Source organism: Gigantopelta aegis, chromosome 5 (assembly GCF_016097555.1).
Source record: "Gigantopelta aegis isolate Gae_Host chromosome 5, Gae_host_genome, whole genome shotgun sequence".
NCBI lineage: Eukaryota > Metazoa > Mollusca > Gastropoda > Neomphalida > Peltospiridae > Gigantopelta > Gigantopelta aegis.
In genome coordinates, this window is record NC_054703.1 from 27,943,308 (window position 1) to 27,957,948 (window position 14,641).

General features: G+C 41.7%; 1 protein-coding gene across 1 annotated transcript; it reads left to right on the forward strand.

The window, feature by feature from the left end:
- The first annotated feature begins 3,320 nt into the window (after positions 1-3,320).
- On the forward strand, positions 3,321-11,317 carry LOC121373050. The gene is made up of 2 exons (XM_041499492.1): positions 3,321-3,550; positions 11,131-11,317. Exons 1-2 carry the CDS (start codon positions 3,321-3,323, stop codon positions 11,315-11,317), a joined length of 417 nt encoding a protein of 138 aa, XP_041355426.1.
- Positions 11,318-14,641: the final 3,324 nt, after the last annotated feature.

Sequence of the window (14,641 nt, forward strand, 5' to 3'; positions counted from 1 at the left end):
CCCAACTTTACACATAAAGAAATCTACCCTGATCAGTACATAATAGATTAAGCCATCACATGCATATTGAGATTGTTCATGTCTACAATGAAGAATGCGTGTTTACCTAGCTGACAATATACAAATAGCCAAACATAGGTGTAATGTCATAAACATCTTAACGAAAACTACACTCGGTGGATGAATATCCATTACCCTCAGTAGATACATGTAGAGTATCATAAATCCACCCTTCTGAAATGTTACATGTCTGTTTTTTCTGAAACTACCACTGACATCGGTAGTAAACATTACATTAAGATTCTTCACATCCACTTAAAAAATAATAATATAATTTTAATGGAAATGTAAATGCACATATGTAATAAAATGGAAATCTACCCTGATCAGTTAGATAGTTGATGAATAATTCATATTCATATTAATTTTCAGTGTCTACATAAAATTGGAGGGGCCGACCCGTCAGCCCACTGGTAAGGCATGGGCGGTCTAGGATCGATCCATTTTTATTGGACCATTGTGCTATTTCTTATTACAGCCAGTGCACCACCACTTTTATGTATATCAAAAGCCATGGTATGGTGCTATATAAAGATATTACCTGCTACTAATGAAAAAAATTATAGTGGGTTTCCTCTCTAAGACTATGTCAGAATTAACCAAATGTTTGACATCCAATGAATCAATGTGCTCTAGTGGTGTCATTAAAAAAAAAAAAAGGTGTTTACTTATACATATGTATTTCACACACGCACACATTTATTTCAGCTTATTTCCGTGCTTATATCCAATTAAGGTTCAAGCACACTGTCCTTGGGCACACACCTCAGTTATCTGGGATGTCTGTCCAGGACAGTGGGTTAGTTGTTAGTTGGTTAGTGGTTAGGGAGAGAGAAGAGGGTGTACATACACCTATGATTGAGTCCTAAGAACTTGCTATGGACTAGAGCCGGTACGGGGTTTGCGAACCCTGTACCTACCAGCCTGTAGTCCCGATGCTTAACCACTGCTGGCCACCGAGGCCGGTTACACACACACCACACTCACACTGTCATGTATGTATGTGTGTGTGTATGTATGTATGTATGTATGTATGTATGTATGTATGTATGTATGTATGTATGTATCATGTATTTAGTATGTATGTATGTAACATGTATGTATACATGTATATGTATATTAAAGTAATGACCTTCAGTGGTACTTTATTCAAATCTATTTAATAAAAATCATATTTAAAAAAAAATAAAGAAACAGAAATCTACTGTGATCCTTAGATATTTGATTAATTTTGTGTCTACAAAAGTAGACCTTTTACTTTGAGGAAATAGACATTAGCCAAGAAGTGTGTAATGTGTTAACTACATCAGTGGATGACTTCATGTGTACTTGGTAGTGAGATAATGTATTTATAACCAACCTACTGAAATCTTAAATTTATAATTTTCCAAACACCTACCGTAACTACTGTTGTGTTGTTGTTGTGTTATTTTTATTTAGGACAATTGTTATTACAAATAATAAAATATTATAATTAACAGTAGTGGACAACATTTTTTGTAACGGTTGACCTGTACTCATTTATACAGTATTATTTTAATTATACATTCTGTAGTTGTTGAATGATTTTTTGTTGTTGTTGTTTGTTTATTTGTTTATGAAATTAAGTTGTACAGACATGCATTACAATTTTGACGTTTAGATAACCGTAACCACTGGTGTAAAATTCATCAAAATATCGGCGGGATTATCCCACAGAAGAAGAGCAGGAAAACAACAAACAACGACATCGATATACGCTACGTAACATTCAATTACACAATTTATTAAGCACACTGTATATTATTAAATACTTGTTACATTAATATCTACAGTTGGAATCATTTATATATGTATACACCAGAACATTACTCGATGTCGTAAAATCTCGATGTCGATCAACCGTTTGATCATGAATATTCAGTAGACGCTCACTGGCTGACGACTCTCAGTGTCTACGATTTAGTCTCTCCCATAGTTTGGGGCTAAGTGACGACAGCTCCGTCCAATTTCCGTATTATGCACAGTGTAAACAAACGCTCTAATTTTCGACAAGGCACTTCGTTTTCATCAACCTGACTTGATAAACAACACAGTTGACTTGGTAGTATAATAAACTATTTAACTAAATATATTTCAATTTGCATCAATATAACGAAATGGAGTTATAGTATTTTTTTAATTTTTTTTAAATCCAAAGAAAAAATGCATATTATTAGCCCTATTGGTAGGATAAATTCGAGCAAAAACGACCACTCACGATACCCAAGTGATAATTTTCTTTTCTTTGGGACTATGTAATTGGTCAGTTTTGTCATTTTAGATGGGAAAGTCTACTTAATCAAGGGTTTTACAGAATTACTTACAGTAATAAAGCAGGACAGCAGGTAAAGTCCATTACGATTTGAGGTTATCACACAATACCCTGTAATCTTAATAAAAGAGGCACGTCTTTTTGGTATTTTTAGACACAGTGTCTGGGGACCGTCTAAATATACACCTGCCAATTAAGAACCACAGGTACAGGCCACGGAAAAAAAGACCAAATAACCAAGAAAACACTCCGACTATTATTTCAGTACGTGGGTTAATTTATATGCAAAACATAATGTAGTTATTTCAACACTTTGACAATGGTGGTGTATTTTGTATTGAAAAATAAACCACATATACACGTTGCTGTGTTACTGGGCTGGATTTTATTACAGAACATTGCGATGCATCCGCCAAAATCAGGTATGTTTTGTTTCTTCATTTCGAAGACTAATTCCTGACGTGACACGTTAGGTATTACGTAACCACCAGCTCGCCAGAGGGCGTATTCACTGGGATGGTACAAAATGGCTTCGCCCGTCATATATACTAGTAATAGCCGTCACGTTTAACCGTTTTAGTGTCCAGGTTTAGAATCTGATAAATAAGTTACGCATACTATTTGATAAATATGGGAGGAACAAAACCAACAATAACAACATTAACATATACGGATCCGGGGTAGGGGGGGGGGGGGGTAGGGGGGGTAGGGGGGGTAGGGGGATAAATAAATAAAACATGTCCTTCCTTTCCATATAACCGTACATAAAATGTGTTGAGTGCGTTGTTAAATACAACATTTCCTTCCTTCCTTCATAACTGTAACTCCATAAACTATAAGTACAAATAATCCTATACCTTTTTTGTTGTTCTTTTTTGTGTGCTGGGGTATCTTTTAAATATTAGTTAATTTTCACTGCATTGTATCAGGAAAGTCTTCAAATGTTGCTTTTCAAAAACCTGCCACCATGAGTAAAGTGGCCAACGCTAATACCATCCCATCATTTGCCGTGGATGGCAACAACGGCACCGACTGGAACTCTGACTTTTCTGCAGTATCGGCTTATTACGACCTGGAACCCTGGTGGATGGTGGATCTGCTTGGATTCTTCCCGATCCATGACGTCATCATCACGAGCATGGGAGGCCCATACTGTAAGCAGCATTATTTTATCATTGTTTTTGAGTATCTCTCTCGGTATGTATGTCTGTGTGTCTGTATGTGTGTGTGTGTGTGTTGTGTGTGTGTATGTGTGCGTGTGTGTCTGTCTCTCTCTCTCTCTCTCTCTCTCTCTCTCTCTCTCTCTCTCTCTCTCTCTCTCTCTCTCCCTCTCACTGTATGTCTCTCTGTATCTGTGTCTCTGTCTCTCTCTCTCTCTCTCTCTCTCTCTCTCTCTCTCTCTCTCTCTCTCTCTCTCTCTCTCTCTCTCTCTCTCTCTCTCTCTCTCTCTCCCTCTCACTGTATGTCTCTCTGTATCTGTGTCCTCTCTTCTCTCTCTCTCTCTCCTCTCTCTCTCCGCTCTCTTTGAAATATGAATTTGTGTTGCAGGGCAGCGTCTACACAGACGGTTTACGGAGAACCCAATAGGCTGTGCACGCGCCACACCAGTTCAGTGTTACAACCGCACCGAAACACTGGGTCGTGGTGAGACTGTACAGTTTAAATGTCGCTCGCCCGTGAATGGTCGATTAGTCCGTATTAAGAAGTGGAGAATGGCGAACGAGTATGACACACTGATACTCTGTGAAGTTCAAGTCTTTACCACAAAGGAAATAGGTTAGTTGGTATTTTTGGTTAGATGGTTGGTAGGTTTCCATTGTTGGGCAATTGGTTGGGTGGGTGAGTGGGTGGGTGAGTGGGTGGGTAGGTGGTTGGTTGATTGGTTGCTTGGCTGATTTGTTCGGCGGGTGGTTGGTTGGTTTGTTGAGTGGGTGGGTTATTGTTGATTAGTTGCTTGGGCGGGTGGCTTTTGGTTGGTAGGTTGGTTGATTGTTCTCTTGGGCGGGTAGGTGGGTGGTTGGCGAATGGGCGGGTGGGTGCTTTGCTGCACGGGTGGTTGGTTGGTTGGATTATTGGTTAGGTGGTTGGGTGTCTCGTTGGTAGATTTGTTGGGTAGACGGATGGGTGGTTGGTTCGTTGATTGGGACGGTGGGTTGGTGGCTCAGTGACTGCTTTATTGGATGGGTGATTCGTTGGTTTTTTTGGGCGGATGTGTGGGTGGATGGCCTATTGATCGGATGTGTGGGTGGCTGGTCTATTGATCGGATGTGTGGGTGACTGGTCTATTGATCGGATGTGTGGGTGACTGGTCTTTTGGGCGGATGGGTGTGTCGCTGGTCTATTGGGCGGGTGAGTGGGTGGCTGGCTGGTCTATTGGACAGATGGGTGGCTGGTCTATTGGGCGGACGGGTGTGGTGGCTGGTCTATAGGGCGGATGGGTGGATGGCTGGTAGGGTGATTGGTTTGTTGGGCGGATGGTTTATTGTGCGTGTGGTTAGTTGGCTGGCTTATTGTGCGTGTGGTTAGTTGGCTGGTTCATTGTGCGTGTGGTTAGTTGGCTGTTTTATTGTACGTGTGGTTAATTGCTTGGTTTATTTTGCGGGTAGTTAGTTGGCTGGTTTATTGTGCGTGTGGTTAGTTGGCTGGTTTATTGTGCGTGTGGTTAGTTGGCTGGTTTATTGTGCGTGTGGTTAGTTGGCTGGTTTATTGGGCGAATGGGTGGGTGGTTGGTTGATTGGTCGGATGGGTGGGTGGCTGGTTTATTGTGCGTGTGGTTAGTTGGCTGCTTTATTGTGCGTGTGGTTAGTTGGCTGGTTTATTGTGCGTGTGGTTAGTTGGCTGGTTTATTGTGCGTGTGGTTAGTTGGCTGGTTTATTGTGCGTGTGGTTAGTTGTCTGGTTTATCGGGCGTGTGGTTTGTTGGCTGGTTTATTGTGCGTGTGGTTAGTTGGCTGGTTTATTGTGCGTGTGGTTAGTTGGCTGGTTTATTGTGCGTGTGATTAGTTGTCTGGTTTATCGGGCGTGTGGTTAGTTGGCTGGTTTATTGTGCGTATAGTTAGTTGGCTGGTTTATTGTGCGTGTGGTTAATTGGTTGGTTTATTGTGCGGGTGGTTAGTTGGCTGGTTTAATGTGCGTGTCGTTAGTTGGCTGGGTTTATCGTGCGTGTGATTAGTTGTCTGGTTTATCGGGCGTGTGGTTAGTTGGCTGGTTTATTGTGCGTATAGTTAGTTGGCTGGATTATTGTGCGTGTGGTTAGTTGGCTGGTTTATTGGGCGAATGGGTGGGTGGTTGGTTGATTGGTCGGATGGGTGGGTGGCTGCTTTAATGGGCGTGTGGTTAGTTGGCTGCTTTATTGTGCGTGTGGTTAGTTGGCTGGTTTATTGTGCGTGTGGTTAGTTGGCTGGTTTATTGTGCGTGTGGTCAGTTGGCTGGTTTATTGGGCGAATGGGTGGGTGGTTGGTTGATTGGTCGGATGGGTGGGTGGCTGCTTTATTGGGCGTGTGGTTAGTTGGCTGCTTTATTGTGCGTGTGGTTAGTTGGCTGCTTTATTGTGCGTGTGGTTAGTTGGCTGGTTTATTGGGCGAATGGGTGGGTGGTTGGTTGATTGGTCGGATGGGTGGGTGGCTGCTTTATTGGGCGTGTGGTTAGTTGGCTGCTTTATTGCGCGTGTGGTTAGTTGGCTGGTTTATTGTGCGTGTGGTTAGTTGGCTGGTTTATTGTGCGTGTGGTCAGTTGGCTGGTTTATTGGGCGAATGGGTGGGTGGTTGGTTGATTGGTCGGATGGGTGGGTGGCTGCTTTATTGGGCGTGTGGTTAGTTGGCTGCTTTATTGTGCGTGTGGTTAGTTGGCTGCTTTATTGTGCGTGTGGTTAGTTGGCTGGTTTATTGGGCGAATGGGTGGGTGGGTGGTTGATTGGTCGGATGGGTGGGTTTTGGGTTGGGTTGGCTGTTTATTGGGCGTGTGGTTAGTTGGCTTATTGGGCGTGGTGGTTGGCTGGTGGTTATTGCGTTGTGGTTAGTTGGCGGGTGGGTGGTTGGCTGGTTGATTGTGCTGGATGGTTAGTTGGCTGCTTTATTGTGCGTGTGGTTAGTTGGCTGCTTTATTGGGCGTGTGGTTAGTTGGCTGGTTTATTGTGCGTGTGGTTAGTTGGCTGGTTTATTGTGCGTGTGGTTAGTTGGCTGGTTTATTGTGCGTGTGGTTAGTTGGCTGGTTTATCGTGCGTGTGGTTAGTTGGCTGGTTTATTGTGCGTGTGGTTAGTTGGCTGGTTTATTGTGCGTGTTGTTGGTGGGTTTCTTGTGCGTGTGGTTGGTTGGCTGGTTTATTGTGCGTGTGGTTAGTTGGCTGGTTTATTGTGCGTTTGGTTAGTTGGCTGGTTTATTGTGCGTTGTGGTTGGATGGCTGGTTTATTGTGCGTGTGGGTTAGTTGGCTGGTTGGTTGATTGGTTTGTTGGGTGGATGGTTTGTTGGCTGGTTTCTTGTGCGTGTGGTTAGTTGGCTGCTTTATTGTGCGGTTGTGGTTGTTACTGGGCGGATGGTTTGGTTGGTTGATCGGTGTTGGGTTGATGGGTTGTTTGGCTGGCTGGTTTATTGTGCGTGTGGTTGGTTGGCTTGTTTATTGTGGTTGTGTGGGTGGCTGGTTGGGTGATTGGTTTGCTGGATGGATGGGTTGTTGGCTGGCTGGGTTTATTTTGTATGCGGTTGTGGTCTATTGGGCGGATGGGTGGCTGGTAGGGTGATTGTTTTGTTGGGTGGATGGGTTGTTTCTTGCTGTGGTTTGTTGGCGGTTTTATTGTGTGTTTGGTTAGTTGGCTGGTTTATTGTTGGCGTGGGTGGCGGATTGTGTGGTTTGTTGCTGGTCTATTGGGCGGTTGGGTGGGTGGCTGGTTGGTTGATTGGTTTGGATGGGTTGTTGGGTTGTTGGCTGTGCTGGTTTATTGTGCGTGTGGTTAATTGGCGGTTTATTGGGTTTGGGTGGGTGGCTGGTCTATTGGGCGTGGGGTTACTGTGGCTGGTCAGCCTGCTAAGGTAGGGTGATTGGTTTGTTGGTTGTTGTTGGTTTATGTGTGTTTTGTTCGTGCTTTGGCTGGCTGTTTTATTGCTGCGGTTTTGTTTGTATAATGTCTTGTTTCTTGTCCGTGCTAAGGCGTAGGTTAGTTGTGTGTTTTGTATAATGTCTTGTTTCTTGTCCGTGCTAAGGCGTAAGTTAGTTGTGTGTTGTATAATGTCTTGTTTCTTGTCCGTGCTAAGGCGTAGGTTAGTTGTGTTGTATAATGTCTTGTATAATGTCTTGTTTCTTGTCCGTGCTAAGGCGTAGGTTAGTTGTGTGCTTGTATAATGTCTTGTTTCTTGTCCGTGCTAAGGCGTAAGTTAGTTGCGCTATTGTATAATGTCTTGTTTCTTGTCCGTGCTAAGGCGTAGGTTAGTTGTGTGCTTGTATAATGTCTTGTTTCTTGTCCGTGCTAAGGCGTAGGTTAGTTGCGTGCTTGTATAATGTCTTGTTTCTTGTCCGTGCTAAGGCGTAGGTGTTGTGTGCTTGTATAATGTCTGTTTCTTGTCCGTGCTAAGGCGTAGGTTAGTTGTGTGCTTTGTATAATGTCTTGTTTCTTGTCCGTGCTAAGGCGTAGGTTAGTTGTGTGCTTGTATAATGTCTTGTTTCTTGTCCGTGCTAAGGCGTAAGTTAGTTGTGTGCTTGTATAATGTCTTGTTTCTTGTCCGTGCTAAGGCGTAGGTTAGTTGTGTGCTTGTATAATGTCTTGTTTCTTGTCCGTGCTAAGGCGTAGGTTAGTTGTGTGCTTGTATAATGTCTTGTTTCTTGTCCGTGCTAAGGCGTAGGTTAGTTGTGTTATTGTATAATGTCTTGTTTCTTGTCCGTGCTAAGGCGTAGGTTAGTTGTCCGTGCTAAGGCGTAGTATAATGTGTCTTGTTTCTTGTCCGTGCTAAGGCGTAGGTTAGTTGTGTGCTTGTATAATGTCTTGTTTCTTGTCCGTGCTAAGGCGTAGGTTAGTTGTGTGTCTTGTTTCTTGTATAATGTCTTGTTTCTTGTCCGTGCTAAGGCGTAGGTTAGTTGTGTGCTTGTATAATGTCTTGTTTCTTGTCCGTGCTAAGGCGTAAGTTAGTTGTGTGCTTGTATAATGTCTTGTTTCTTGTCCGTGCTAAGGCGTAGGTTAGTTGTGTGCTTGTATAATGTCTTGTTTCTTGTCCGTGCTAAGGCGTAGGTTAGTTGTGTGCTTGTATAATGTCTTGTTTCTTGTCCGTGCTAAGGCGTAGGTTAGTTGTGTATAATGTCTTGTTTCTTGTCCGTGCTAAGGCGTAGTAGTTGTGTATAATGTATGTCTTGTTGCTAAGGCGTATTGTCTTGTATAATGTCTTGTCCGTGCTAAGGCGTAAGTTAGTTGTGTGCTTGTATAATGTCTTGTTTCTTGTCCGTGCTAAGGCGTAGTTAGTTGTGTGCTTGTATAATGTCTTGTTTCTTGTCCGTGCTAAGGCGTAGGTTAGTTGTGTGCTTGTATAATGTCTTGTTTCTTGTCCGTGCTAAGGCGTAGGTTAGTTGTGTGCTTGTATAATGTCTTGTTTCTTGTCCGTGCTAAGGCGTAGGTTAGTTGTGTGTTTGTATAATGTCTTGTGTCCGTGCTAAGGCGTGTCTTGTATAATGTCTTGTTTCTTGTCCGTGCTAAGGCGTAAGTTAGTTGTGTGCTTGTATAATGTCTTGTTTCTTGTCCGTGCTAAGGCGTAGGTTAGTTGTGTGCTTGTATAATGTCTTGTTTCTTGTCCGTGCTAAGGCGTAGGTTAGTTGTGTGCTAAGGCGTAGGTTGTATAATGTCTTGTTTCTTGTCCGTGCTAAGGCGTAAGTTAGTTGTGTGCTTGTATAATGTCTTGTTTCTTGTCCGTGCTAAGGCGTAGGTTAGTTGTGTGCTTGTATAATGTCTTGTTTCTTGTCCGTGCTAAGGCGTAAGTTGTCTGCTTGTATAATGTCTTGTTTCTTGTCCGTGCTAAGGCGTAGGTTAGTTGTGTGTTTGTATAATGTCTTGTTTCTTGTCCGTGCTAAGGCGTAGGTTAGTTGTGTGCTTGTATAATGTCTTGTTTCTTGTCCGTGCTAAGGCGTAGGTTAGTTGTGTGCTTGTATAATGTCTTGTTTCTTGTCCGTGCTAAGGCGTAGGTTAGTTGTGTGCTTGTATAATGTCTTGTTTCTTGTCCGTGCTAAGGCGTAGGTTAGTTGTGTGTTGTATAATGTCTTGTTTCTTGTCCGTGCTAAGGCGTAGGTTAGTTGTCTTGTTTCTTGTCCGTGCTAGGCGTAGTTAGCGTATAATGTCTTGTTTCTTGTCCGTGCTAAGGCGTAGGTTAGTTGTGTGCTTGTATAATGTCTTGTTTCTTGTCCGTGCTAAGGCGTAGGTTAGTTGTGTGCTTGTATAATGTCTTGTTTCTTGTCCGTGCTAAGGCGTAGGTTAGTTGTGTGCTTGTATAATGTCTTGTTTCTTGTCCGTGCTAAGGCGTAGGTTAGTTGTGTGCTTGTATAATGTCTTGTTTCTTGTCCGTGCTAAGGCGTAGGTTAGTTGTGTGCTTGTATAATGTCTTGTTTCTTGTCCGTGCTAAGGCGTATTAGTTGTGTGCTTGTATAATGTCTTGTTTCTTGTCCGTGCTAAGGCGTAGGTTAGTTGTGTGCTTGTATAATGTCTTGTTTCTTGTCCGTGCTAAGGCGTAGGTTAGTTGTGTGCTTGTATAATGTCTTGTTTCTTGTCCGTGCTAAGGCGTAGGTTAGTTGTGTGCTTGTATAATGTCTTGTTTCTTGTCCGTGCTAAGGCGTAGGTTAGTTGTGTGCTTGTATAATGTCTTGTTTCTTGTCCGTGCTAAGGCGTAGGTTAGTTGTGTGCTTGTATAATGTCTTGTTTCTTGTCCGTGCTAAGGCGTAAGTTTTGTGTGCTTGTATAATGTTGTGTGCTTGTATATAATGTCTTGTTTCTTGTCCGTGCTAAGGCGTAGTTAGTTGTGTGCTTGTATAATGTCTTGTTTCTTGTCCGTGCTAAGGCGTAGGTTAGTTGTGTGCTTGTATAATGTCTTGTTTCTTGTCCGTGCTAAGGCGTAGGTTAGTTGTGTGCTTGTATAATGTCTTGTTTCTTGTCCGTGCTAAGGCGTAGGTTAGTTGTGTTGTATAATGTCTTGTTTCTTGTCCGTGCTATAATTAGTCTTGTATAATGTCTTGTTTCTTGTCCGTGCTAAGGCGTAGGTTAGTTGTGTGCTTGTATAATGTCTTGTTTCTTGTCCGTGCTAAGGCGTAGGTTAGTTGTGTGCTTGTATAATGTCTTGTTTCTTGTCCGTGCTAAGGCGTAGGGAGGTTGTGTTATTGTATAATGTCTTGTTACTTGTCCGTGCTAAGGCGTAAGTTAGTTGTGTGCTTGTATAATGTCTTGTTTCTTGTCCGTGCTAAGGCGTAGGTTAGTTGTGTGCTTGTATAATGTCTTGTTTCTTGTCCGTGCTAAGGCGTAGGTTAGTTGTGTGTTTGTATAATGTCTTGTTTCTTGTCCGTGCTAAGGCGTAGGTTAGTTGTGTGCTTGTATAATGTCTTGTTTCTTGTCCGTGCTAAGGCGTAATGTCTTGTTTCTTGTTTCTTGTCCGTGCTAAGGCGTAAGTTAGTTGTGTGCTTGTATAATGTCTTTGTTTCTTGTCCGTGCTAAGGCGTAGGTTAGTTGAGTTTGTGCTGTATAATGTCTTGTTTCTTGTCCGTGCTAAGGCGTAGGTTAGTTGTGTGCTTGTATAATGTCTTGTTTCTTGTCCGTGCTAAGGCGTAGGTTCGTCATATCCGGTGCTTCTGACGTCACGATTTGCGCGAGCAGATGCCAGAACAGCGATTGTTTGGCGTTCAACTACAACCAGAACAGTCAGCAGTGTCAGCTTATTTCAGCTCCGACGTTTGAGGATTCAAGAACGATGACGTCATCGTGGAATTACTATGGAGTGGATCTTTGTTGATCTGTTTAACAACTCAAGACTTTCTTTTTGTCTTCTTCTTTTTTTTTAAACTGACCTGAGTCTGCAGCCATTGTAGGATGTTACATATTAAATACATGTTATAGTTTAGAATATTAGTGTCCGTATATCTAGTGCATCAATGTTTGAAGACGACATTTTACATTTTACTTGATTATATATATATATATATATATATATATATATATATATATATATATATATATATATATATATATATATATATATATACGCGACCGGGCAAAGTGAACCCAAACTTCGCTCCGACCAGCCTGACTTGGCTGTGCCAGTCACCGTAAGGCGAAATTTGTGCCGCCTTTTAAAAATTAGTTATCACTTGCAATGTACACATCACGGGTGAATGGTGAAGAACTTGAGGAACACCTATGCATAGATAATAATTAAGTGTGAAGTGTCTGAGAGTTTGAAGAGAGACTGGCGCTACAAAATCATGCGACAGGCTCACAGATACCTGTAGACTGTCTAGCTCAGAGAACACTCGTATCTGGCACTAATAGTGGGCCTAAACATGCTACTGACTGTTGAAGCGTAATGTCAGGCGAATGTGCTGGAAATTGTACAAGGGTGGGGATCTAGACTATGGAGAATGCATTTTTTTAGGGAGTTTGGGTCATGCTCCATCGCAAAATACATTGAAAAAAAAAAATTCGTTTGGAGCAGCAGATCTGGACGTCAAAAATAAAAATGACCACATATACCAATCGTTTTCCATGTTCCCCGTCGATGGGCACATTGGACTATTTCTAGCTCCAGCTAGTGCACCAAAAGCCTTGATATGCGCTTTCCTGTCTATGGGATCGTGCATATAAAATACATTGCTACTAATGGAAAAAATGTATCGAGCTTCCTCTCCAAGACTATATAGAGCAATGTAGCCGATGATTAATAGATGAATGTGCTCTAGTGGTGTCGTTAAACAAATCCATTTTTTCCATGTTGCTTATTCCTCGAATTTACAGTGCGCAAGAATATTATACCACTGGAATAAGTGTACGAGACAGGGGATGGATGGTCAGTTGCCCCCACCCCCTTCCCCACTAGTGCTGAAGCAAATCCTCATATTCGTGCCAGTAGTATTTCCATCATTCTACCAGAAAAAAATTATTATTGTACCACTGGAATAAGTGTAAGGGACAGGGGGCAGAGGGTCAGTTGCCCCCACCCCCTCCCCCACTAGTGCTGAAGCAAATTTCATATTCTTGCCAATAGTATTTCCATCATTCTACCAGAAAAAAGAAAAAAATATGCCACTGGAATAAGTGTACGAGACAGGGAGCAGAGGGTCAGTTGCCCCCACCCCCTCCCCCACTAGTGCTGAAGCAAATCCTCATATTCTTGCCAATAGTATTTCTATCATTGTACCAGAAACTTTTTTATTATTATACCACTGGAATAAGTGTACGAGACAGGGGGCAGAGGGTCAGTTGCCCCCCCCCCCCCACACACACACACACACACACTAGTGTTGAAAGCAAATCCTCATATTCTTGCCAATAGTATTTCTATCATTCTATCAGAAAAAAGTATTATTATACCACTGGAATAAGTGTACAAGACAGGGAACAGAGGGTCAGTTGCCCCCCCCCCCCCCCCCCCACTAGTGTTGAAAGCAAATCCTCATATTCTTGCCAATAGTATTTCTATCATTGTACCAGAAACTTTTTTTATTATTATACCACTGGAATAAGTGTACGAGACAGGGGGCAGAGGGTCAGTTGCCCCCCCCCCCCCCCCCCCACTAGTGTTGAAAGCAAATCCTCATATTCTTCCCAATAGTATTTCCATCATTCTACCATAATTTTTGTTTTTATTATTCATGTAATAATGCGTAATGATTCTTTTGCAACCCAATATAGCTGTTTGGCAATACTGCGAATTTGAAACACTGTTGTTAACCATACTTGGTCATTTTCGTTTAATTCGTGCAAAAGACAGCCTACTGCCCCCCCCCCCCCCCCCCCCCCCCACAAAAATGGGAGCTCGTACACCTTTGACAAACAATGGGCGTCATGCACGAGTGCAAGACACAACATGTGAAAACATAAAACCAAATGCTATGTTGTTGTGTATTCATTACAAAGTTTGTTTTGCCTAACGACACCACTGGAGCACATCCATTAATTAATCATCGGCTATTGGATGTCAAATTGTATTCGTTCCATGCAGTATTCATTTCATACAATAGCCCAATGGTAAAGCGCTCGCTTGATGATCGATCCCCGTCGGTGGGACCATTGGGCTATTTCTCGTTCCAGCCAGTGCACCACGGCTGGTATATCAAAGGCCGTGGTATGTGCTATCCTGTCTGTGGGATGGTGCATATAAAAGATCCATTGCTGCTAATCGAAAAGAGTGGCCCATGAAGTGGCGACACGGGTGTCCTCTCTCAATATATGTATGGTCCTTAACCATATGTCCGACGCCTTATAACCGTAAATAAAATGTGTTGAGTGCGTCGATAAATAAAACATTTCCTTTAACCATATGTCCGACGCCATATAATCGTAAATACAATGTGTTGAATGCGTCGTTAAATAAACCATTTCCTTCCATTACATACAACCTTTGTATATTATAATTAACAAAAGTTAGTTGTATTTTGTTAATACCACCTTTGTATATTATAATTAACAAAAGTTAGCTATATTTTGTTAATACCACCTTCGTATATTATGATTAACAAAAGTTAGTTGTATTTTGTTAATACCACCTTCGTATATTATGATTAACAAAAGTTAGTTGTATTTTGTTAATACCACCTTTGTATATTATAATTAACAAAAGTTAGCTATATTTTGTTAATACAACGTTTGTATATTGTGATTAACAAAAGTTAGTTTTATTTTGTTAATACAACGTTTGTATATTATGATCAACACAAGTTAGTTGTATTTTGTTAATACAACGTTTGTATATTGTGATTAACAAAAGTTAGTTGTATTTTGTTAACACAAACTGTGTATATTATGTTTAACAAATGTTAGTTGTATTTTGTCAATACAACCTGTGTATATTATGATTAACAAATGTTAGTTGTATTTTGTTAATACAACCTGTGTATATTATGATTAACAAAAGGTTAAATGAATTTTATGGAACTGGCAGAACGCTGAGCGTTCTGTCTAGGGACACGACCTCATTGGAGTGATAAATAAAAGGTCGTGGTATGTGCTATCCTGTCTGTGAATCGGTGTATATAAAAGACCCCTTGCTACTAATGGAAAGATGTTGCGGATTTCCTCTCGAAGACTATGTCAAAATCATCAAATGTTCTATATTCAATAT